The 26,635-nt window shown below is 40.8% G+C and overlaps 1 protein-coding gene across 4 annotated transcripts in view; it reads right to left on the bottom strand.

Moving 5' to 3' along the window:
- Positions 1-26,635, bottom strand: part of agap3 (ArfGAP with GTPase domain, ankyrin repeat and PH domain 3) — a 68,672-nt gene that overhangs the window by 37,866 nt on the left and 4,171 nt on the right. For all 4 annotated transcript variants that reach the window (XM_070918140.1, XM_070918139.1, XM_070918141.1 and 1 more), the window contains 8 exons: positions 21,174-21,232; positions 18,404-18,491; positions 15,024-15,109; positions 13,168-13,309; positions 12,555-12,689; positions 9,595-9,722; positions 9,101-9,256; positions 3,858-3,941 (listed from right to left, as the gene is read on the bottom strand). In XM_070918140.1, the coding sequence (XP_070774241.1) occupies positions 3,858-3,941; positions 9,101-9,256; positions 9,595-9,722; positions 12,555-12,689; positions 13,168-13,309; positions 15,024-15,109; positions 18,404-18,491; positions 21,174-21,232 (878 nt within the window). Of the gene's footprint in view, positions 1-3,857; positions 3,942-9,100; positions 9,257-9,594; positions 9,723-12,554; positions 12,690-13,167; positions 13,310-15,023; positions 15,110-18,403; positions 18,492-21,173; positions 21,233-26,635 lie in introns of those variants that run through there.

Raw genomic sequence — 26,635 nt, forward strand, 5'->3', positions numbered from 1 at the left:
TGATCTCCCCTCTTCAAAGCCCATTCGGCTCTTATTCTATTCTACTTTATCTTCTGGGGCCTTTTAGGGGCCTCAGATGGTTTCCTTATCTGCTGAGTAAATCCACTGGTAAACAATGCAGTTCCTCAGCTGGAGGTGACCAAACGCTGCTGAGTGCAAGGGCCAGGAGGCTCTCTGGGGTTAAATAGTGAGGAGGGGCCCGCTTAATTAGGGGATTAAGCCGGGGCAATGTTTGTGCTTTTACAGCCAGGGCCTGCAAGTGTGTGTGTGTGTATGTGAGCTGAAAAGGGGGGGTTAAAGGGGTAGTTTTGCTAGCCAGGCCCATCCTGCAGGCTTTAATCCTGATTAACACATCAGGAAGAGTTGACCCTCGGTGACCTGGGCACCAGGCTGTTTGCCGACAATCATCCTAATCCGAACCCTGATTCATCTAAAAAAAAAAGAGGGGGGGGGGGGGGGGGGGCAAGTACTGACTGCTGGCTGCATGCTGGGACTCAAGAGTTTGGTCTTCTTCATATCGTATCTATATACCTGCCTGTTTATAGCTTCTCATTAGAACGGGACTTAAAATATGGCTCAAACATTTTCTTTAAATCTACTCAACTACATCTAAAATCTACTAAAATCAAGTTGCAGACTGTCATCTTATCGTAAAATGGAAAAAAAAAGTCTTTAGAGGCCACTGAGAATCAGAGCAACATCACTGTTGTCTCTGTGTAGCTGAAGCTTAATACATTTGTATTAGTAGTAATTAGTAGTATAACTTGTTGGGCATTGCAATAAAATAAAGAGAATAAAGAGAAATTATCTTGTCCTTGTGGGCAGGAAAGTATATTTGATATGTTGTCTCTATTTTGTTTAATAAAAAGACCATGATCAAAAGTAATAGTCATGCATTTAAATGATTGGTGAACTATTTTTTATCTATTGACACTTGTGATGATTTCTCAGGAAGAAACATTGTGTCCTTCTATCAATAAGTTGCTGACTGCCCAGACTCTTCTCAATTTAGTCAATAAAAGAACTGTAAACACTTTTTAAATGGCTCTCTAATCATACAGAGTAAATGATCCAGTCACAGGGCCTCTGGCGACTTTATAATGCATGTTTTACAAGCAAATATGTTGCTCATCTCGTGGCCTTACTGAAGCATAGATAAATCTATACATGCAATCAGTGCGGAGCTTCATATATTTATCAGAAATGCGAAGCAGATCAATAAAGATACTGAGACAATAATGTGAAAATCTTTACACGTGCAGACTCATTTTTCTGTTGTTTCATCTGAACGGTTGCCCGTTATGGCTGTGATATATCTTTCATACAGCGTGACTTCCAGTAATTGGAAGCTTGACAAATGATTTGAGATAATTTATCATAATTGTTCAATCGTTCGCCACATTGGATCGAGCAGTGTGCTCTTTACATGATTGTGTGACATCAAACGGCAACATGTGTGGAGCCCTGTGCTTCCCTACACACACATATATAAAGAGATGAGTGTGTTCAGCCTGGGCGACATAAGGAAACAGGCCGATCGTCAGACGCGCTCTCTGTGTCCACACAATTGTCATATCTACACAGAGGAGATAGTGTCTGTCCCTTCTTTTGTCAGACGACCAGGAGAAAGGCTGCATCCTGCCACTGTGGCTGACTGATAGGCTGGTCTTTTGTGACATGGGGGGGAAAAAAAGTGTGTGTTGGTGTCTGTGTGTTGGGTTGGAGGTGGGTGGGGGGTGTCGGTGATGGGGCAAGAATGCACTGCTGAGGAGCTGCCAACAGCTCCTGAGTGCATTGTTACCCTCACTCACTATTTTTATAGATGGGAGGGCGGTAGGAGGGGGGGGGGGGGGCATGTGGTGTGTAATTTGGCCTGATGGGGTGAGGGGGTGGGGGGGTGGGGGGTAATTAAGCTCACATTGACACTTTGATCTCCTTGATTGTGCATTTGACTGGCCTGGAGATCAGCAAGTCACACCAGTAACCCCCCTCCATCCCTCCCTCCACATCTGTATAGCCAACCCCTCCCCCCCAAAAAAGACCCTTTGTAGATTAAAGAGGGGGGTGGCTTATCTTGTCAAAAGTTGCCATGATACTCAGGGAAACTGGCCCAGGACTTCAGATAATGTGTTGGATAAGAATGGGAGAGTTTACAGTAAAGATTGCTCAGAGGGGATTCTTTTCTAATCTCTAAAAACCAACCTCCTGCTCATCTGCACTCACCAGATTTGCCAGTTTCTGCAGGGAATTACACTAATCTATATAAAAACCAAGAGCTTTACAGAGATCAAATAGAAATTACATGCTGGTAGAATGGCCACCATGAAGCTTTACATTTCTATGTTGCTTTTTGTTGGTATTTCTTTGCCATTTTCCATAATTTAAACTTCTGGCGTGTAATTAAGTATGACTTTGATGTAAAAGAAACGTAACACTGCTTCATTAATTTCATAATATAATAAAAAAGTTTGTATCTGTTACGTGAACGTCTACTATCAGTGACAGACAGGTCGAGCGACAGATACTGTATCTGATAAACTGGTTCCCCCAAAGCGCCATTTTCTGATTGAGTGAGGGGGCTTGGAAGCGTCACCCTGCCATTATTTCAGCTGGACCCAAGCAGTGGCAATTTTCTTTCAAAGGGAATGAGAAGGTCGGGCTCAACATTTTCCTAAAAGGACATTATCTTCTATCATTGGCAGGTAAAGAGGATAATATAAAGATGCTGACCCATTTTCAAAAGCCCTCATATAATCACGAGTGATTACTAATCAATGTGTCAATTACCTCTCCTTCGGTTACAGTCGGACCTTTAGAAATGATCCCTGCTCAGATGTGTGATTCAGTGTTCTGCACTATGCAACTGGTAGTTTAAAGAAATGCATGAATACATAAAAAAGAAAAATAATAAAGAAGACTTTTATGATGGGAAAAAAATGTAATTATGTTAAAATAGAAATCACTGTGATGTCAGGAAGTGTGCAATATTTAATGGAACAACGTGTAACAGATTATGAAATTACCTCAAAAACAAATAGCCAGGGTAAAGACAATTATGTCTTTTGAGATATCTAATATAAATTTCAGCTGATCAAAGCTGTCAAAGTAGATTATAAAGGCTATGCATGACTTAACTTTTATGCAAAAATACTACCCACACACACACACTTACGAGCAATAATAACATTTCCACAGGGACCAAACGTTTTTATATTAAAAGGTGCAATCCATGATCCAAAATGTAGGATTATTATCAAAACTGATCGCAGGATTGGAATCATCTGTCCCAAATTAATTGACATGACTTTGAAGAAATGGACTAACAATACTACGCAATAATGCTAAAAAGTCCACAAATGTATTGTGTTTTCTGAACCTGTGATAAGTTTACTTGCATTGGTCATGTTTGTAAACATACAATTAAAACAAACCTATATTTTCAGTTGTGGTCATTATAGAAACACACAAAATGTTTATTGTTATTATTCGTAAGATAACAATTTATGAGGTCAGAAATTAACCGATTGTGCCTTTTAATGAAAACCTCTCTGTTTTTTATTCTTAAACAGGGCCATTTCTTTTATAACCTTTCTGATGTTATGTCTAAACACTCAGCCTTCTCCTCTCTTGTACTTCTGCTCAGCCACACTTGTACTGTTGAGGTACATTTGTTATGTTGTATTATGTCGCCATCTAGTGGTTACAGTAACACATTACTTTGCCTAGCCACTGTGATTAAACGTTTAACACAGCATGTCAACATTAAACAGAACAGAACATCTAATGTCACAAGAAGGGATCATACTTACCCAGGTAACTATGAGAAATGTAGGGTGAAAATGAGAAAATCTGCTTACCTGTTTGATAGGTATGGCCCTTCCACTGCCTATGCTGTCTGTTTTACTGTCAACGCTCTTTGCTTGCTCACTGGCTTTCCGTGACTGCAAAAAAACAAGAAAGTGAGTCAGCAACAGAAACGACACACTGACGGCAAAGCAGAGTGGGAGTTGTGGGGTGTGAGATGAGTTTTTGGGCATAGTTGTGTATGTCGGGGTGAGTGTGTGTGAGGGAAAGAGAGAGAGTGGGGGTCAGAGGGGGGAGGTGAGGGTTTGTGTTTTGAGCATTTGCAGTATTTGTGGAGGAACTCGACGTTGCAAAATAAAAGTCTCAAAAGAAGCTCGAAATTAACAGACAAGCAGACCAGCGGAACAAACAGCAGTAACACCGACGTGCAAGTTCAAAAAAAAAAAAATTAAAAAAGACCAAACCAAGACCACAATAGACACGTTTCAACACAGGAGACCAAGGACGACCACAAATTGAGTCATGACTCAGCCCTGAAACCCTTTGGGGGATCCTTCCCTCTGTTTGAGACCCAGAGCGGGCCCTTAGTGGACCTGCAGACCAACTGCTGCTATACCAGTGACACTTCAGCTGTGCCTTTAGCATAGTTGCACTGATAAGCGCTTTTACAGCACGATAAATACATTAAAAGTTCACAACAGGTTAAAAAGGGAGAGAAGGGAAAATGGTTATTTTAAAACAAAATTCAGTTCAAGTAGCTTCCTCAGACCTTTGACCTGCAAAAACCTGGTGGGACATACAATTATTTGGCAAATATCAAACAATTTAAGTGTCAACATTTCATGAACATTTCAAGTTTCTGGTCGTGCCTGTGTAGGGAAACAATGGTTAAGACAGTAAATATAACCCTTACATGGAAATAAATCATTTAAAAATAACCTTCCCACCCCAAAAACAAATAAAGAGATGAGATACAGGCAGGGACAGACATGAGTGTGTATGGTCTCACTCAGAACATGAGAAATGTCCAGTCACCAATGGAGGAGAGGTAGAGTCTGAGTTCAAGTAAACCAACTCTGGTGTTTATATTTTTTCCAACATTTTATTTTTTTTTAATGATGACTTGTTTAGCTTCTATACAGACACCATACAAAGCAAGTCACAAATTCACTTCAAAATATTCAACAGATTGAGCCAAACATTGCAGTTCCCACAAAATATAGGATGGACAATAAAGGCATTATTTCATATACTCCTTATATGTATGTACTTTGTATAGAGTACCATTGTAAATAAAATACAATACAAGATATACAGCAGTCTATATTTTCGTCAATCCGTTCATGATAGAAAAGCGATTATGCAAGAGTTCATAATCTCTGTACCAAACCTAAATTGAGAAAAACAAAAATAAATAAATGAATTCAAAAAAACAATTGAATGTGCAAAAATAAATAACTTAAAATAAATAAAAAGGAAAACCAATGTTAAGTTTAACTACATTCATACAAGTCGGTGCAACCCAGTTTCATTTGTTGGCAACTTTCAGTATAATATCGCTCTGTAATACCTCAACACCCTGACACACTCTACCCTGATTTTTATGAAGGCCTTCATAAAATTACCCCAAGTTACTCTGATCTAAAATACCTCCATGATAAAGACATTTATACCACATTTTCAATTCCATTCAAAACTTCAATACTCCCTGGAAAATAAGAAGGAATCAATTAAAAACGGATCAAATGAATGTAGGAAAATCTAAAAGGAAGAACAAAAAACAACTTGGCACCTCTAGTCCTTGAGTCCTCATTTATGGCAAAAGGCAGTGTGATGTCATGTAAGGAAAGGTCGTGTCCTTTGGGTGGCTGGATAACAGTTCCAAGAGTGACTTGACTGTACAGCATGTTTTTGTATGGGATGTCTGAATGAGAGTTGGGGGTGGGGAGGGAGAGGGGGGGGTCGGGCAGGGGTGGACGGGGCATTTCCAGAAGAGTCCCTACAGTTTGTCTCACTTCGTGATATTTGACAGTCTACTTTGAGTGCGCTCAAACACTCAAATGGACTCGACTTTAGGCAGCGTTTGACGCAAAAGTCCTATGGTTTCCGTATAGTGCAAGTTCTATGCATTACCCTAAATGCGATAAAGCACAGAGGGTAAAGCAGCGACAAGCCGTACGTCCTCAATAAATACTCTCCTCTCTATCAGGATTGGCAAAGCAGGGGGACTCTTTTTTTTTTAAACCATCATGCTCTTCTAATTCGGAAGGAGTTGGAAAGCCCTTTTTGTTGAAGAAAGGTTGGAAACAGAAGCACAAATCTGCAAATATTGAAAAACAGTGTCAAATGGTTATTTTTTTGTTTGTTTGTTTGTTTTGGTTATGTTTTGTTTCATACGTGGAGTTGCAGTAACAAGTCAAGGGACTAAAAACATGAAATGGGAGAAACACCGAATGGCAGACATTAATAAACGGATTAAATGAATATGAAGGGATGAGTGGGATGGAGTTAAGTATAAAAAATGCCGTAGTATTCATCTAAATTCCTAAACAGTGTGCTTTTCAACACAAAAAGGGACAGACAGCCTGAAGACGTCAGGGATCCACAGACAGATTACAAAACACATCGTTTAGAGTTATTGACCATGGAAGCACTAGGAAAGAATAATGTGTACTGTGCTGACACCTAGTGGCCGAGGACAGTTATGGTAAAAACCGGCTTGAAATGATTGTGGTTGGTGAAATCGATTTGTGAGGGCGGTGAAAAGACGGAGTGATAAGATCTTCTGTAGTAAAGCTTTGAGTTTTCTTTGCTTACTTCAAAAAATGGCCAAACTAATGTATTATTAAAAAAGGATTCACCTATTTCAAGGGGCTTTTGTAATAAATTACAACTGATGTTTTTTTTAGTCAGATTAAATTTGGGCCAAAAAATCTGAACCCATTATTTTTACTCTCCAACACTGTTAACTAAACTGCACACTGCAAGGGATTTTCTTAAATTTCCCAATGCCAGTGCTACAAATGTGACAAATATTACTTTTATATCCGATTACAAACTGGACTAGATTCATTTCTTGCAGAAATGTTCTCCTCTGTAATATTGGAACAAAATACCTTGTGTGTAATGACTAAAGGGAGTCTGACATTGGTCTGTCAAAGCTTGTCTACTGATGACATTAAGGCATATTTTCTTTCATTGAGTATTTCTCTTCAAACTCCCCAAATCAACATAAAATGCACTACTTACAAGAGTGTGGTTAGAAAACAAGACAGGCTTTTTGAATGGCTGTCCATCAGTGAGTAGCAGGACTTTTAGAGAACTTTTACTGTGTAACACAGATGTCAATTTATTTTTAAAAACAGACAAAGCTATGAAAGGGACATCCTCGATATTGTTGAGTTGATGGAATATTTTCTCTTTCTGTTGTTTTGTAAAATGGCGAAAAGGTTGGCACTGCAAGTCTTCCTCTCCTTAGCCCATTGCACTCTTCAAGTGTCACTGAAGAAATGTCGACATCGCCCCGTTAACTCTCCTCCTCCTCTTTCTCCTCCTCTTTCTCCTCCTCTGCTTCCTTCTCCTCCTTCTTTCCTCCCTCACCCTCCCTCCCTCCTCCCACCCTCGGCTCGCTGCTCCTCAGAAGGTCATGAGCTGAAACTCCCGCTCGGCTTGCCACTCCGGCACCCACACTGGGTAGGTGGCGTGCTTCGGCATCTCCATGACGCGGACGGGGAGAGGCTCATTTCTCTGGTGGACATGGTTAGTCACTACCTAGCAGGGGGGAAGGGAGACAACAAGGGGAGCTAGCACACAGCCTGTACTGCTCGGAGGCCACAAAGCCTGCGGCTTCCACAGCAGCTGGGGTAACAGAGTGAAGGCAGTAGGAGAAATAGAGCAGGAGGAGGAGGAGGGGGTGGGGGCGTAGACAGGGAGGTTAGAGAAGGAGTTAGTTCGAAAGAGATGGGGGAGAGAAGAAGGCAGGAGGTAGGAGACAGGGGTGAGAGGGCAACAGAGGAAATAGGTGAGAGGGAGGAGGAGGAGGGACATTTGGGTAGATGTACCAGGGAAGGAAGAAGTAATCTCACATAGTCTGATCTTGGTCTCATAAAGCTCACAAAGTTCTGGAGAAGGAAAAAAAAAACAAAACGAGAAAAGCTGGAAAAAACTGAGATAACTAAACCTTTGAAAAAGCTGACTCGGCCATTCAGTTAGCTGTGAGTTTGAAAACACACGTAAAAACAGAATTACTTCACTGATTTGAAGAATAACAACGCCATTTTTTGGTAGCATTTCTGCAGACCTCCCTGAGCTTGAAGAGGCAGAGGTCTGGCTGTGTGAGATTAGGAAAGGCTTAGCAGCAAAGAAGAAGGCTGGTGTAGGAGGGCAGAGAGAGGAGGAAAGGGGGGAGCAGGCTGGGTAGAAGAAGAGGGCAGAGGCTACAAGTAAAAGACAAGCTTAGGACAGCTAAGGAAATTAGAGTGGTTAGTGCACACATATGCTATTGGTTAGAGCAAAGGGCAAATACGACAGGACATGGGGTAAAGAGCAGGCACACAGGGGTCGGGATACTGGTGTGGTAGTGAATCTTGGTGGTCGAGATTTGGGATTTGGGCCACAGTATAAGTAAATGGGGTAAGGATTGGGGAGTTGTCTAGACTCAGCGAGATGGTTAGTGGCTGGGTGAGCATTTCTATCTAGAGCTGGGGGGTGTTGGAGGGTGTGCGGGCATGCGTTATTAGCAGCGTGTAAACAGGGCATTGGCTGGCTCGAACTTTTAGTTTAGCTTGGTCGGGCAGGAGAAGAAGCATTGGCGGGTTTTTGTTGATGCCGTCTCTTCCCAAAAAGGGAAGTCACTGCAAAGAAAGGATCTAGTAAAAAATAAGAGGGGTGGGGGGAGGGAGGTCAAAGATTTAGACAGTGCAGAGGGCCTAGTTTGTCATGGGTGAGATGAGAAACTTAATCCATGCGCACTTACTACATCCAATTAGAAAAGAAAAAGGACATGAAAAGATGTTTTTTTCCACAGTGTTTATCTTTGATATTTGCTTTGAAAGAAGAAGGGTTTATTTTTTTGGAGCATTTCGGGGATCTAATATAATTTCTGTTTAGTCTTTTTCTCCTTTGCCCATTGTGCTGTGTGAACAAGACGCTTTCTTTGCCTGCAGCGGAGGCAGGAGAGGTGGCTTTGATGCATTTTCGAGCTACCTGTCTCCCTCTGGTGGACAAAGTGTGCTTGGCAACATGCCTTCTAGTAGTGTGAGTGGGTGTTGCTTTGCATCAGCTGTCGCATACTTACTGTGAAAATGTTGGAGCGGCGCTTTGACTGCTTGCGGATGGGCGTGGGTGTGTTGGAGGCAGCGATGGTCTCAATGCGCATCTCCCGCTGACTTATGCTGGGGGTGGAGGGAACAGAGGAGGAGTAGTCGCTGAATGCACCCCCACCATTGGCCGCCTGGGGAGCGAGAGAGATTAAGAGGAAGCGGCAGAATCAGAGGAGATGGAGGGAGGAAGAGAGAGGAGAGAGATTGTAAAGTCAGAGAGACAGAAAAGGAGAAGGAATAAAAACAATGAACAAGCAGGTTAATTTAAGATACTGTAGATTTATAATGAGGGGACTTTCTATTCATGTTCCTACACTTATAAAAGAAGTAATGATTATGAGAAGAATTACATAAATCGAGTGTGTTGGAGATGTCTTTACATAACAGCAGAAAGCTCTTATTAATATTCAAAGTAACTCCATGATCACTAAGTAAAACAGTGTGCTGTCTCTGATGATGTGGCTCTCACCTGGTTAATGTGAACAGAGGGGATGGATGCAGCGGGGACCGATGAGTGGCTGGGAGAGTTGGGGAGAGATTTGCATGGACCAATAGAGAGCTGCTGCTTTTTCCTCATGGCCACAACCTTCTGGGCAACTGGAGAAGAGGAGAGTGGCAAAGTAACAGTAACGGATTATTCATTAATCTGTCAAAATCTTCTTGATATGAATCATTCCCAGCAAAAGGAATTCAGAGAGTTTCTGGTTAATTAAGCAATGAGAACATAGAAACTAGAATTATACATACAGATTGTTAGTTATGTTGCTCCATTTTGAGACTAACACTACTTGTATCAGCTACAAACCTGCTACATAATGAAATAATAAGCATCTGTTATTCTTGGGTCGGAGACTGGACACATTTATTCAACAAAAACTGCTAAAATAAAATGTTTTTAACAACCGGAAACTATCTTCCTTCTCCAAAAGACTTTTGTTTTCCTGACAAATGAATGTGGTGAGTGTACAGACAAAAATCACTACACAGTAGATAAGCAGGTGGTTGTTCCAACTAGTGTGTAAAAGCAACTTTGCAGTAACAGTTCCAACATAAAATCACATAATAGCCATCACTTAAAAGGGTCAGCTCACCCAAATAACATATCGACTTATGTAACTCTAGTAACTAGCCATGGAGAAAGATTGCTTAAGTAGGTTTTGGTTTTATTTACAATGTTAGAATAAGTTAGTTATAAGTTGGGTGAACTGGCCCATTTCATACTTTGCTTGGTAAGTGTTAGCATGGAGGACTGGTGTAAACCATCTGCCAGGAACACACAGATGTTTAAAAGTACTTCTTATGTTCTTTTGGGTAACTATGAGACAATGTGCCGGTGGTATCGTCAAAAGGCTTCAGAGGTGTAGAAAACATATTTATCTGTAGCCTCAGTCAATGCAGTGTGACGGTAGCCTGTATATTAACATTTTTCATCCCACTGTTATTTTAACACAAAACAAAATGTTCAAGCTGCCTGATTTTTTGCATTTTCTTGTAACTAACAGAGCATATGGGATATTTTAAAGATGACAATTGCTACCTTAATTTAAGGCTGCTGTAGATGTGAGCATATTATGTCTGCAGGTTTACAGGTATACATAGTGTTAGGACATGTCAATAAAGCCTTCATAAAGTCCTTAAAATAGAGAGAGGATATGATTGTTCTCTTTATGAACCGAACACTAACACTGCACTAATCAAATGAAGCTCAACAAAGTAAGCAAAGCTAATTCCAGATAGACAAAGAGGCATATGAGCACATAATCACAAACCACCTCGAGCCATTTGTTTTCCAGTCAGGTAATAAGCAACATACTGCAAGGTGGATTATGCATATCTCCTGGGGGAAAAAGGTACCTCTATTTCCAAGAAAAGTAATCACACAAAATGATACTTGCAATTTTTTTCTGTTATGAACGGAGCTCTACAGAGTGATGTTAGCCAAATGAGGCTATTGTCACAATCTGAACCTGATTTTCTATGCTATTGGTGCAACCCATCATTTAATTCACGGCACACTCGAATGAGGGACTGTGTGGAGAGGGAGGGAGGGAGGTGATGTTCATGGCTGCGTGACGTGAATTAGCACCGAGGGAAAGAGAGATGATTTGAAGTTGCGCTGACAGCTGGGACCATAACGCCCGGCTGCCTGCTGCAGCATGGCAAATAGAGAAAGAAGGCAAGAGTGATACAGAGCGACTTCTCCAGACAGCCAACACTCCTTCATCTCCTTTAATTATTTCAAATTGGGCTTCAGGAAGCAATTAAGGCAGGGAGGGAAGACAACGTGCCCGCGCATCAAGTCAATGAAATGCAAAGTGAACGTTGTGTTACATATTCAGATGTATTGTGAAGGGATGACAGGCTTTTCAAAAGGAGCTACAGCCTTAGGGGATAATATGCCAGGGTTGAAGCAGCCGAGTTTCCAAATGACAGTTTCACGACTTCAATTATGGATTCCTTGAAAAACTCAGTTTCCAAATACTTTTAAAAAGGACATTAAGATGGTATTTCACCATTTATACACAACTGAATAATTTAACTGGTCCTCTATGAATACGTTGTGCGAAATCCTACATCATGATTTTACACAATTGACAATTTAAAATGCCTGTTGTATCATTAATTCTACTGTTCACAAAGTATACTGCCAATCATAGCTGCTGAGCACACAGCATAAAAATATTAATGTGTATATACACCCCTCTGCATGAGTCAAACTTGCACAGGCATTTATGCATGTTGCTAGCAATAACTCATGAACAGCATGAAGCACTTTACAATTAGCTCGGAGTAAAGAGGACCGAAACTCATAATTAGTGAATTTTAGAGTGGCACACAGACATTGTCAGAGAAAAGTGTTGCTCCAGGATTATCGCGTAGATCTAATGTTTTGTCAGAGGGCATAACTGATGAATTACTCCAGTTTGTTGCACATCTAAGTTAGACCTAATTTGACCACTTTTCTTGAAATGGGAAGAAGGTGAAAAGAGTCCTAGTTGTGTTTGAATCATTCACACAAAATGCTGCTTGTTTGCTCTTTTGCCCCTGTAGTCTTGGCAATAATTTTGATCAATTAATAAATACAGCCTTTGGATTAGCCTTGAGTGAGGCATGAGGATGAGGCAAAAGACTTCGGCTGCAACCAACCAATTATTCAGCCCAACATTGGTTGTTTTTGGCACTTTTCCTTTACAAATTACCTAAATTAATCAAGTATAAGAATAGTTCCAGATTAATAATCTGTAAATCAACTTTAGTTCCACTGAAAGCAATGCCAATCAAAGGGAAAGAATACAGCTCAGGACAGCCAACTTGTCAAATACGTCTCATGTGCCAGTAGGGAAGTGGGCTGTACTTTAAACCATCATCATATTCAAGCAGCACCATGTACTTCCTGTCTAACACATTTTTTTTTAACACCCATCTCACCGTCCTGGAAGACTCTCTCCACATTCAGGCCATAGGTGGAGCAGGTCTCATAATATGTGCAGCGCTTCAAGTCGTTTGACAGCTTTCTGGCCCGCGAGTCATCAATCACTCTGGGGTTAGCAGCGCTGATTGCATCTGAGAGAATAGGGTAAGAAACCATAGTGCTCAAACATTTCATTTAAATAATAAGACCAAAAAACAACAAGTCACAAATAAACTGTACACTTTCATGTTGAACACAGGCTAAATCCTTTCCTAAAACAGCTGGGCACTGTAGTTTTTTTAAAAACGTCAATAAAACAGGAGTAAATAGTACATTTGTTCAGGACTATTTTCAGTGGCGGATTAATACACACTTGATGTGTTAGTGAGTAGAACAGTGAGATCAGCAGGATGGTGTACATAAGATTTAGTTATGGTCTTTTCATGAGCTTCATTGATTGTAAGAAAAACATTTAATATGCCAAACTTATCCTTTAATAACATTTGAATAAATAAGTGTAAAGACAGTGTAAGAACATAGAGAACTTCCTGTGTAAAGTGTGTAACTCCATTTTGGAGGAAGCAATATCTTGACAAAACATACAATATATATCAAATGTAGGACAAGCACCTTGTGTTCCAACGAGGACCATGGGGACCTCAGCTGTGTTCCTGTAGCTGGATAGGCGCAAGAAGTAATTGTAGACTGTCTGGAAGCTGATCTCATCCTCCAGGCTAAAGACGAAAACCACCGCATCCACCCAGGCAGCAAACTGAGGACAGAGCAGAGGTGGTTTGCTGAAGCACTGTGAAATATAAGCTGCCTTTCTTTTCTTTTTTTTGCCTCAGAACCATTGCTTCCACTTTAGTCATAGGCTGCACCTGGAACTTAAAAGTACCCTCCATTCAAAATTGTGTTTGGCTTATTGTTACTTTACTTGGATGTTTGATCTCTGTGCAGAATGACGTGAGGTGAAGTTTCTCTGTGCTGACCTTAAATCTGACTTTAAGACTTGTGCGCACCAACAGCTACTTGACATTACGACTAGTTTGGAAGCCAATCCAAGTCCAATATGCGACGTACACAGGTGTGATGTTGGAACTTGAAACCTCCAGCGCACATAAACTGAAATTGGACTGTAAATTTAAACATTTTTAACAAGGGAATTGAAGTTCTACTACAAACTATGTGAGAGACAAATAATTAGAAATATTTGTAGGTCTTAAACCATGTTTTTAATGAATACAGTTTGCTCTTATAGTGGATCCCTGAAATAGGCTGTGTTGTTACTGTCAGGTGTTGCAGTACTTCTTTTGAGGTTAATATATACAGACAGAAGGGGGCAGTGTAGCAACAGCCATAGTCCACTGAGTGTCTCATTTTCAGGCAAAGCACCAGCACTAGGTGGAATGACAGTGAATGATTAATCTCTACTACTGCATCCTTATCGGTTTTCAGTATTCCCACTGCTATCATAATCTAGGAATCTTTGTATTTGCTGCATCATACATACATACATTCATTATTTCTGCGTAGTTTATGATCAAACGGGGGAGAGAGGTTTCCCTCGAGTAGAGGAAATCAATCCTAATCACCATCCATTGTAGGAAAGAAGCTAAGCAGAAGCTAGAGCAGTACTAACAGTGACAATCAAGTGATAACTATTCCCCCGTATTGCCCTCTTCTTCATTCAGCTTTCGCATCTCGCCCAGACCCCCATAGGGAATGAATGGCAAAATCAAGCCTCTGAGCCACAACTCTGCTCAGCTTCCTGCGAGTGTGAATATAACAGAGGCTTTTAATCATGCCACTAATTATACAGGCAGCTGACAACTGAGACAAACTCATTCCTATTCCCTAATGTCACAGAGCGCAATGCAAGCGTAAATCAGAGCTTTGCCAAGCCAGGTATCAGTAGCCGCCATTAGAAACGCATGGTGAGTTTACACGGAGCTTACATGTGACCAGAAACATAGAATCTTATGAATGAAGCCAGAAGCAAGTCTGTTTGTATACGCGAGTGTTGGGGTTTGTTCACATTTTATTGAATCTGCTTATTAAATCTGAATCCTTTCTAATACCTCATTGAATCTATTTAGGTTTGGTTTATTTTAAGAACAGAGTTTCAGTATCAGAATATCAAGCATGTTCACTTGTGAAGACTTAGCAAAGCCCACTTTGGATGAAACAGTAGCTCCATTACTCTTCATATTTCCCAAAGTACATAATAGGGCGATTAGGTGCTGCGTGGTCCATTTGACCATGGAAATGATTTTGGCTAGGCTTAATCATCGATCTGTTGCTGCCCCTTAAGTGCTTTGGTAGAACAACCACAGAGTGCCGTCACACTGCTTCAAAACAGTCCTGCGGAGAAGTAATGGTCTGTCTCTAAACACTTCCTGTCTGCGTGACAGTTTCTGTCTGGCGCATCTTGCAGCTTTAGAGTAAAGATGAGTCCTATTTTTTTCAAGGATCAACACTCTCACCTGCAGTTCTGGAGGCCCTCCTTCATCTCTGATCAGAAGTAGGTAGCTCTGTCCATCCACCACTATTTCTTTCTTGAACCGTCCGCCTGAGGAAGAGACATTTATTCAGTTGAGTTTGTTCCAAGGTCATTCTTGTAACATGTTAAGTCCGGTCTAGTGCTGGTACAAGATGATAATGGAAAATTGCCTTTCTTAAGATATAATAATGACTGAGCACCAGGGGTTTCCCAAGGAGAAAAAGACTGCAGACACATTTTGCACTCAATAATCATAAAAGCACTGAGGATTTACCAGATAAACCAAATTTAGCATCAAAACACAGTTCTCATTTTAGACCTCCTGAATGTGCTGCTGTTAGGATCATATGCCGACAGGAAACCAGGTCTCTCTGGAGCCAATTATGTGGGCGAGAAATTGCCATTTAGTGTGTCTAATACACAGCTGCTGAGGGAACAAGTTCAGTGCCACTGTCACAAGTCCTGGAAAGGCCAAACTTTCCCTTCGCAAACCATTATCAGACTGCACGTTCAGTCTCCATCATGTCACTGCATGAGCTACGGTAGGGTCGAAGATTGGTTTTCACAACATTAAAGACATGAACACATTATGCTTTGCAATGAAATGATAAGACAAGGAGAATAATTTTAGCACAGAGACTGAAAGAGAGGAAAGGAAGTGAATGGAGATAACAAAAAAAAAAGATTCCGAACTGGTGTGCCTTAGGTCACACCATGTCCACAGGATGGTCGTAAGGAGCCAACACTTAGTCCCCATGCAGCCTTGAGTTTCTCTCCCATTTTCATAATTTCTTTTCTAATACAAATGCATATTCCTTGCCGCTAGCAAAGCTGGCTGCAGATAAAGAGGAGACCAATGGGAGAACTACGCAGTAAATTAGATTTCGCATATCATTTGAATGGTTTGAGATACTGTGGAGATTAAAAACATTCAAATGAGAAAGTAGTGAGGCTAGAGATGTCCCTGGGAGTGAGAACGGTGACTTATGAATACGAATATATGCTGAAAGCTAACTAAATTGAATAATTCACAAATTTGAGAAGGCCTAGGAATGATCATGAAATGTATAAAAAAAATGATGCTGAAGACAGCAGACGTGCACGCAGAATAAAAGTACACCTGTTAGACTTTACACATTTACTGTGAGTTTCATAAGCAGACATGTTGGTTAAGAACTTCATATGATTAGATAATAGAGCGTCGGAGAGCATGCTGTTCAACCAGCATATCAGGAGCTACAGATCTCACATCACAGAAGAGCTATAAGGGCTGTACAGTAGCCCTGTAGTTTTTAATAGGCGGACAGTATTCCTGTCTCAGCAAGCAATACATATCCACTTGAGCCACACTTCCACCCTGTTAAGTCCACTTTAGCCTGCTTGGCAAATAGGGGATTCTTCCAGCCTTTAGCACAGGCTCTCAAGCTCTGCTGGATGCTGGTTGTGTAACAGAGAGAGAGATTCACGTACCACCAGCCAGCTTTTTTTTTTTTTTAAACTAAAGTCACAGAGCTTTGGAGATTCAGACAAATGACTGAGAAACTATGTGTCTGGATGTCTCTGAATCCTGTTTAAAAAAAGGGAAAAGAGATGAGCAGGATCTCATTACACAGTGAGAAAGACTGGATCAGAACGGCACTGAAAACCAAAGATTTATCAGAATGCAGAGTTTATATGGAGCTTGGCAGCATGTACATACGCCAGAGCAGATTATGGAAAGTCTCTCAGAGATCAGCATCGGTAATGAAAGCATACGGCTCGGGTGAAAACATGGATGGAATCTGAAGTAAACATATCAGTTACATAATCATCCAGGATGCTGTTGTCTTTATTTAGAGCCGCTACAATGCATCCAAAGAAAAAACCCTGTGAATAAATGAGGTAGACTATCGTACTCTTTCCTTCATCTTGATGAAAATTAATTATGAATTATTTGAACGTGTTACTCAAGCTTACACAAAAAAGAGACGACTAATAACCTTGCAGACAGCCTACAGAGAGAGACAGTAAGTTGGTAGGCATGGTTAACACGCAGTAAGCATACTCTGCTTACACGGAGGCTTAGACCTTGACACAGAGCCACAATCCAATGGAGCTCCATCCGGTGTTGCCATGGCAACACACCCCAGTACCTTTTTTTTCAGATATCATAGCAAAAGCCCAGGAACAAAACGCTGAAGAAACAGCCATCGCTGAACCTTACTCTGCCGGGCAACTCTTCTGCAATGTAAATACCCGATCTGGAGTCGAGCCAGTGTTAAAGCACATAAAAACAACACAACAAAGAGAGCCTGAGGAGCTGCTAATCATGAGACAGGTATGTCGTATCTCAGCAACACATATTTGAGCTGACATGTTTCCTTGATTACAGCAACAATGCTCGTCCTGTTTTTCCAGCATTTCCAGCATTGATTTCTCAAGGACTAATTAAGCTATGAGGATTTTTCTCCCTTGTTGCAGCAAAATGCCAGAAAACTAATTATGCGCTTCATGTCTCATCCTCACCATAATTACACTAAAATGAAACACTGCAAAACCCCTCAAAGATCATCAGTTAACTCTGGGTTTGCCAACATCTTTGTGGATTTCTGAGAGGAGAACTTACCTCTCAGGCCAGAAGGGGGCATTCTCATTATGATTCTGCTGATAAACTCAAGAATATCTGATTTTCAAATCTCAGAGTGTGAATTAAAATGATGAGGGGTCCCTTTTCTGGAGAGAGACCCTCCTAAAACATGGTAAACTGGCTCATTCTCCATCAGGACAGGAAGTAAACTGTGATAAAATTTCTCCCAGAGAAATGATGCGGCTTCATTAACAATGAGTAATGAGTAATCTTCACAGCACTAATTTACTGGAAATGTTATACTTTTTCATTATCTGGCCAGTTTTAGTGGAGGAGTAAAAAGGAAATGAACTCAGCCAATTATCACTTTTGCCATCCAGAATACTGATATCAAACAACATTTTTTTATATACAAACTAATTAGAAAAATGGTTATCCCTCTGTACAGCGTAGCGATCAGAGCCAACATGCTTGATTATCTTCATGTGAAAAACTAAGAAAGCAAATTTACCAGCCAGCAGGTTTCTGCATAATTCCACTTATCAAATGCTTTTAAAAACACATCAGATTGTCATCAAGCTAATAACAAGGCTTCTCTTCATGTGCGAGACTGACACTATTCTCACCCGTCAGCGACTGTGCATTTTATATGACAAGTTGTGAGGTAAATTATCAGTGTGACATTAAGGCCATGAGAGCCAGAGTAAACATGCTGCTTTAATCTTTGTGATTTTCTTTGAGGATCTGACATGTTTATTATCACCTCCTGACCCACACCTCCAACAGCAGGCTCTTACCTTCAGGAGACTCCTCCTGCACATATGTGCCTGTCAAGTACCGGTGGACCAAGGCAGACTTCCCACTGGACAGATTTCCCACAATGCCCTGCAAGGTCAAGAGCAAAACACTGTGATTATCACTGACAGGCATGACATGACAGGTACAAACCACTAGCATATGTAGACTTAAAGGGCCGTAATGGCGACCTGACAAAAAAATACTCAGCACATGGTCCCCGTGCTTTGTGTTTCCGTAGTTTTCAAACTTACTCAGCAACTCCATCTGCTAAGTAAGGCCACAAAATGTGGTTGAAAGCTTCGGAAATATAAGGTTAGTGGAGTTTTTTGTTTCCAAGGTTAAGAATGAATCTTCAAGCTCAGGTTTTAGCCCATTATCTAAAACATTTTTAAGAGTTTATTTTTTATCACAGCCAACAAAACAATTTTCCCACTGGCCGTGTGAAAAGAATAACAGACATTGGGTAGTTTCTTTCATTAAAAAGTTACTGTTTGGCTGACAAGTATCAAATCTTAGTTGTATGAGTTTCTTTGAATGCACCACGCAGGCAAAGTTTTCAAAACACTTCCTGATCACAGCAGCATTAGAGCCCAACTGATAACTCAAAGGCATATAGACATATTGATTTATATTAGTTTTATTTAACATATTTATATTGGCGCATATGTATGATTGTATAAGTCTAAGTTACAAGAAATTGTTGTATAAAGAAGAAGAAATGTTTTCAGTAGCCGTCACTAAGCACAGACAAGTTTATTTATGAACTGTAAAATGTCCCACTCAGTACATGTCTTATTCACAAGTCTTTAACAAACAAATTTAAGGGATTCTTATCCCAAAATAATTATTTATTATTTTATGTGTATAATGTGTAAAGTGAATATTGGCTCCATTCATATTCTAAACTATATTATATTAGTATCTGCTACAAAAACGCAGTATTGGTGGGGCTGTAATTACCATGCAAAGTTATGCAACTGTCACACAAAAAAAGGAAGGTGACTCAATTTTCCCTGTGATGGGTCGCTTCTCTGTAAGTAGATTTTAATTTCATACTGGTGTGAACTGAAGCAAGCTGCTGCCTGGAAGGTAGAAAATCAAATAAAAAAAACTTGTGGTGTGCTTAGAAAATGGTGGGCAGTAATGGAGAATTCATATGGTTTTAAGTTAAAACGATTTTGGTCCTTTGCGCAGACTGAAACATTGCGAGGAAAGTCCTCCAACATACATTGGTTTGGTTGCAATCTTCCCCCTGCTTCCTCTCCCTGGTGTCTAGACCAGACCTAACTACAGCGCCTTCAGGGTGATGCATGGCGGAGGGTGGGCTGATGATGCCAGCATGTCTGGGAAGAACAAAAGGCTGCAACATGCCTCATCTCCTCCCTCTTCTCCTCCTCCTCCTCTACCCACCGTCGCCCTCTTCTTCTTTAGATCATTAGTGGGTGTTAAAGTCAGGTATGGTTCTAATTATAGGGACGTTTGAGGCACAAGAGAAAAGATATGTTTAAGGCCTTTCCCAGCCAACCCTCTCTATAATTGAAGTATATATATACACACACACCATGAGGTACCCCAGCAGAATAAACTATGAATAAGCTTTAAGTTAGCAAAAGTTGTAGGCTGTGTGCAGTGAAAGCTATGAGTCAACAAAAATCGACTTTGAATGTACCACTGAAGCAGTGTTCCTGCTGTTTTAACTGTTCGGCTTTGTGACCTGCTGGTATATAGCCTTCATGAAATCAGATGGCTGTATCAGCACTACTCCAGTACAAAGCACTTCCACTCCTCTTTGTAGATGTTTAGATTTGATCTGGGATTATTAAAGAGTGTGGATTTGATGATCAAAAGATGGCAATAAAATAAGGTTTGACCACAGTTTAGAAACTACAATAGCAGCTCACTGTCGTAGCAGATGTTTTAGAGGTTTCCTTCCCCTATCATGATTTCACTAATCTGTAGGAAAATGTTTTGACCCCAGTTCCTGTCATTATTACTGAAGCACAAGAAAGGAGGAACTGATTTTCTGAGGCACATGACCAACTTCTTTTCAGAATGACCTTGTTGCTCAACAGCAATTCTTTGAACATTTTGAAAGGCATGATAGATATTTTGAGATACTTAATTCGGTCTTTCCAGGTCCATTTAACAAACCCCTGTGTGGAAGCGGCCAATTAACACCTTAGAAACATAAAAAGGGAAACAGACGCATTTTAAGTGTTTGAAGCCAAAAAAGCAAGTTTGTCTTTGAGCTCCCTGTGAATTCTCCCCTTTTCATTCCATTGAAGTTTTCTCTTTTTGCAAACGTGCCACAACAATGAATTCACCTAACACGGAAACATTATATCATCTGTCAGAATGGTGGAGTGCAGTTTTTCAAGGCTGCTAGTCTTTATGGGTAGAAGACAGTAAATCATGTGAGGATGTTAGTTGTGCATTTGGCAGCGGCTGTGTGTGTGCGCGCTTCACTGGCGGGTGGGATCAGACCCAGGATGTGTCACTAGTCTAGCCCAGAACTGTCACTCATCTCGCGTCCTGCTGCAAGCCACCCTGCATCTCCATGCCAACGCATCTCATTAAAAAAAAAAAAAAAAATCACTCAATACATGCCAGGGAGAAAAGTCCAGCCAATTCCTCAACTGTTCCCTCTCATGTAAAATGCAAAACCAGTGTTACATGGACAGAACATGCTTTCCCACTGACATTTAGATCCATAAGTAAGATGAAGCAGAGTCAACAGAGGGACTGTTAAGAAATAAAAAAGTTACTCACCACTTTCAGCTCTGGCACTGACCGACTCAATGTCCATTCCTGGCTGTTGACGAAAGAGTCTAAAAAGAAATAAGACAAAAAAACAAAATAAGTCCAGAAGCATTGAAAGGTAATCGATCTGTTTGTGTCCCATTGGATGATGGCAAAGTGACTTTACAGCTACAGTTTATTGACTATCTGTAGAGTGTGCAACATGTTTTATGATGGATTGTGCAGCTGTCGTATAGATATGACAAATGCCTACAGTCTGGTCAGGTATTTATTACAATTTGACCTACTGGGGGATCGATTTCTGTGAATGTTCAGTGTCATTTCAACTAGTTTGCTTTCAATCATCTTTTATTTCCTGCACACAAAACTTGTGTCAAACTTGGAGTTTAGTGTAGATGTTCAGTACTGTGCTGAAGCTTACTGAAGTTAAAAGGGTCAAATGGTTAGAAAGTTATAGCCTTTCAAACTGGAAAAACTTTGACCTATATTTATGCCATACCTTAAGGGCGAGGAAATTGCTCTTTTCCCAGTTCTCATTGAATCCCCCCCCCCCCCTCCCCCCCAAATATTCAAACTATATGATCAAAAAACAAACAACTTAACACATTAGAGCTGCAACAATTAGTCAATCAACAGTGGTTTCACCATATGAAATTTGGATATTGGCTGGTTTTCTTATTTTTCTATGATAGTAAATAGAACAACTTTGGATTATGGACAGTTGTTCGTTCCACAGCCCATTATTCAGATTGCTTATGTTCATTTTTGGGGCATCTTTCACCATTTTCTGACATTTTATCAATCAAACAATTAGTCGAGAAGGTAAATTGAAACTAATCATTGATTGCGACCAAAAATAATAAACAACCAGTCAGTAAAGATTTCTCAAATGTGCTCATGTCCTGTTTTGTACTTATAAAACACATAACTGCCAATAAGAAATTGTGAAACACCTATGGTAAGTCTAATCTATGCAGGCTATTTCAACACGGTGATATCCTGAACGGGTTTTAGCTACTCCATTGTTAAAAGACAGCCATTATCAGGCTTGATACAACTTGTTTGTTCCAGTGACATTTGGAAACTTTGACTAGATAATCGTGTAGTGGGAAAGAGCACTATGAGGAACAATACAAACTCTCAGAACTAAAGAACACAAATGACAACTCCACAAGCTGTGCCTGTTTCCCACAGAGATGGGAAGTACACAACAATGTGTCATAACAGCTATTAGAACAAAGACCACCTTCCATCTTTGGATCATGGCTTTCTCACCATCTGAACCCCCCAAGAAGCAGATACCATATCTAATACGGGAGTGTAGACTCCCCGTCTCCAGGCAACAAGGTGTGTAATACCAGGTGAACCCCCTACACTCCCTCCCCATGTTTAAACCATAACAATTAAAGCGCTCACACACAAAACAGGGAGTCATTATTACAGTAAGCCTGTTTGTTGAAGCAATGGTGGTTTCCCTTCGTGCCCAAGGCGATTCTAAAATGAAAAGAATGACAGCATAAACTGTAAGGTAGCAACACGTTTCTATTTTCTCTGGAAAATGTATGCTAAAAGCACACATGACTCATAGCAAACATAGGCCAAAAATTCCTTTACCTACAACAATTGGATTTATAGCCCCTCAGCTAAAATGTTTACTTATTTCTGACCTCCATTTACAAAGAGCCTCGTGCTGCTCTGGATGTCTCACTTGTTGTGGGAGAGGAGAAAAGTGCATCCCTAACAGAAGGGCCTTTCATCAAGCATTGTGTGGAGCAGAGTAGTCTTTGAACAGCACGCCTCATGTTAAGCCCTCTCAGTGTGGGTTTGACATGTCAGAGCATGAGCGAAGACACTCTGATTCAGTTTTTCAGTGCAGGAAGCTAAATGCAGGTCACAGCGCCCTGAGACGATATCAGATAAGGTTGTTACCTCATTTTCTTGGATTCCCTGTTGTTTTGTACAGACCTATTTATTTCCAGATGTATTCTCTGTACTTGATATGATGATTTTTATTTATATTATGTTATTTCTGGTTGATAAAATATAACAGTCATAACTACCAATTAATCAGTGAATAGAGAATTAAACAGAAACAGAAATAGAAAAAAGCAGCCAGATGCACTCCTCACATTTGTCCACATACATAATCAAACTTCCATAATAGGGACACATTCACATGAAGGCCAATCCATAGATAACCACGCAGGAAAATTAAATGTCATTAAAGGCCAACATAGAAATGGAGTGTTGGCTTCTGATGAGAGCCGCATTTCTGGAACAGCACACTCCCTTATTATTGATCACAACGCCACTTACGCTTTCAAGGACATAAAAACACCAAAAAGAAGAAAGGAAGAGGAAATGAGAAGCTTTTACACAAAACTGGACAGGACTGAACACCTGTGCACTTTTCATAATAATCAAATCATATATTCCCTCTCATGAACACACCCATACTAAATTGCAACATAGAGAAGATGCCCAACTTTTGCCATCCTTGGAGCAGATACAGTACAACCATTTTGGTATCCTGCTAAAAAAAAAAAGCCCTAATTGAATCCATGTGCTCTGTGTTAGGTCATCCTTTAAAAATGAGCATCCCCACATTACTGTGTCCCAGAATGCCTATGGAAACAGAAAGCCCCGGCATTTGTGATGCTAGAGAGGACACCAGTGTCTTTGTCTCTGCGAGGGGAAAACTGCGTTGCCAGCTTGTTTGTTAGGGTTTTCACTTCACTGCTCATGTCTACTCAGATAAAAATGACCATTCAGTCTGAGGGTAGCGAAGCACAATCGCCCCCCACTTATTCCATTTCATGAGAAAAGAAAATGCGATGTGAGCGAAAACCCAGTGCATATGGTTGTTTGAGTGTGTGTGCGTGTGCATACATGAGAATATTTCTACGTGCAGTGAATCTGAAGTGGTTTTTGGAATGAGAGAGGACAACCTTGAGGTCTAAATTTCCACTCTAGCTCTGACTGACTTTCCAACCGTGCTTTCCCACTCTCATAAATTACAGAGTGAGAATTTAGCTAGCAATCAGTATTTCTACTTCCCTTATTTGCCAACCTCATGACCAACCAACATTCCCCGTCTGACTAATTTTATCATGCCCGTCTTGACAAAATGATCCTATATCATCTTCCTTTTGTGTGCTTTCCAGAACCAACAACCCTGTCGGAGCTCTTCTGAGCTCCCAAACACCAACCTGTTATTTCGATCAAAGGAGGTAAGTGACAAACAATGGGCAGAGAACGAGGTAAAAATCCTTATGCCATGCCAGTCTAATGCGGCCTGGATGGCCTGTCCTACTTAAAGCTCTTAAAGCCTGTTGTTGTCTGCAGACAGGCATTGATCACTTCACCTGAAAAACAAATTGGACATCCCGGTTCAAACAGGATTCTCATCTAACATGGGCTTTGCTAATTTGGTTCTGAGACGTCTTGGAGTATAATGCCCAGGTTGATTGACTCAATTTGTAGAGTTAAGAGAAGAATGTGTCAGATTTAGCTTCTCTTTTCTACGACCCAAAACAGTGCAAGTGAACAAACTGATGGAATCAATCAGCCATGAATTAAAGAGAAAAACTGTATACAAAGTTATGGAAGATCTACAAATTGTAGACCCTAAGTCACACTTCAAACAAACAAGAGATTGTAGACTTGTTGGTAACAAGCTAACTGTTTCTAGAACAGCGAGATGCTGCTCACATCCTGAACCACAATCCTGAAGAACAAAATGTACCCTAGCTGAGATTTGCAGTGGCAGACGCTCAAATATGAGTTATATTCAGTTCTTAACAGATCTCCCTCTGCTCATGCTCACACTGTATCACTCAGTGGTTATTCAATATCTTGAATATTTGCCTCCCCGTTTCTCCTGCAGCAGGTGAGAGGGCATTATCACAGTGTTACCGTTTGTCTCAATTTTATTGAAAGTGTCTATTTGTCTTGAACATAATTACCTTCTGGGAGTTTGGCTCAGTCACCGCTGTTGGTATGAATGGAATAAGCAAATGCATCTTTTAAATTAATGTTCAATCTGCAGAGTTTGACATAGGCAGACTAAATTCTACTACAAGGTAAAGTTGATACAGGAAATATTGTTGGCAGGAATTCACAGGAAGTGGTATCAAATGAGGCATAGTAGGGGAAAGAAGCAAAGGGAATTCCATCCTCATGAATACATTTTATGTCAGATTCAAGATAAAGGAGGATGGATCACACACGAGGGATTTTCTTCAAATTGTCAATAGGTAATGGCAAGTCAAGGCAAGTCAGAATAAATACGCATCAGTGAGCACTTTTCTGTCTGCTGGTTCCCGCTGACACCTTATACTGAGTTCTATCTACAGTCCCATTCCCAATATTTCAACCTTCACTAGATCAGAGCACTGCTGACCACCTAGGCCTCACGACCAGCCACCCCTCCTCCAACCCAAAGATCCCCAGAGAGCTCAGCACCATCTCAGCACATGGTTCACTGATCACTCATGCCTCCACGGGCACGACAGAGTGGCTTTGTTCATCCACAGGTGGGGGTGGGGACGCAGTCTGCACACCTCAAACCCCTCATCCTGTATCTCCCTTCCCCCAAACCTCACTCACACTCACACACACAAGATTTAGAAGTCAGGAAACACTTGAACTGAGTGTGTGTGTTTAGTTTAGGGCAGGGCTTCAGCTTTCTGGATTTAATTTAGGCAGGTAGCAACAGGCGCAGAGTCCCACCCAGGGCACTGAACACCTAACTTTACTCAGGCCGATCGGCACACCTACATTCCTAATGCCTGACTGACTGACTCTGCAGAAGAATAAATGGACAAATACTGCTCGACACTCCACCACAGGAATAGGTATCCTTGGTAACATATCATGTGAGAATACAAATAGACTGGAGAGATCAACATGGTTGACCTCAGGACCCATTACGAGCATTATGCTAGCATGAGAATGAAAAGTCTGCTTTGCTGGTTCAAAGCTTGGCTTAATGAGAATGAATACACGATATGTGTGACCTGACATTAGTAGAAGTCATTAAGTTGTCACGGGCGGCTAATTAGGTCTTCATGTGAAGGTGTGAAATTGGGAGCTTGACACACAAAACGTAGCAAAATCACAGCTATTAATTCAGATAGTTACAAATATTTGCCACTCTCTGCCTGCTCTTCCAGGAAACTGGACAAACACACTCCACTGTCAGAGTTAACCTTTAAACACAGTGCTTAAGCCGTCTTCTCTTCTCCCCATCATTATAGCATGTAAGCCCTCTTAATTTAGCACTGCTAGGCTGCCAACCGCATCCCCATTACAGCCACTAACTGCTTTAATGCTACTGCTTTAAGCTGTGTCTCTGTGAGGCCAACAGACAGCATTATCAAGACTCCCATATCCTGTCTCTGGGTAACACAGATACAGTACCGGGACTGGGTTAAACCACAGTTACACCACTGTAAAACAAGCCTTTATAA

This window comes from Enoplosus armatus, chromosome 14 (genome assembly GCF_043641665.1).
Source record: "Enoplosus armatus isolate fEnoArm2 chromosome 14, fEnoArm2.hap1, whole genome shotgun sequence".
NCBI lineage: Eukaryota > Metazoa > Chordata > Actinopteri > Centrarchiformes > Enoplosidae > Enoplosus > Enoplosus armatus.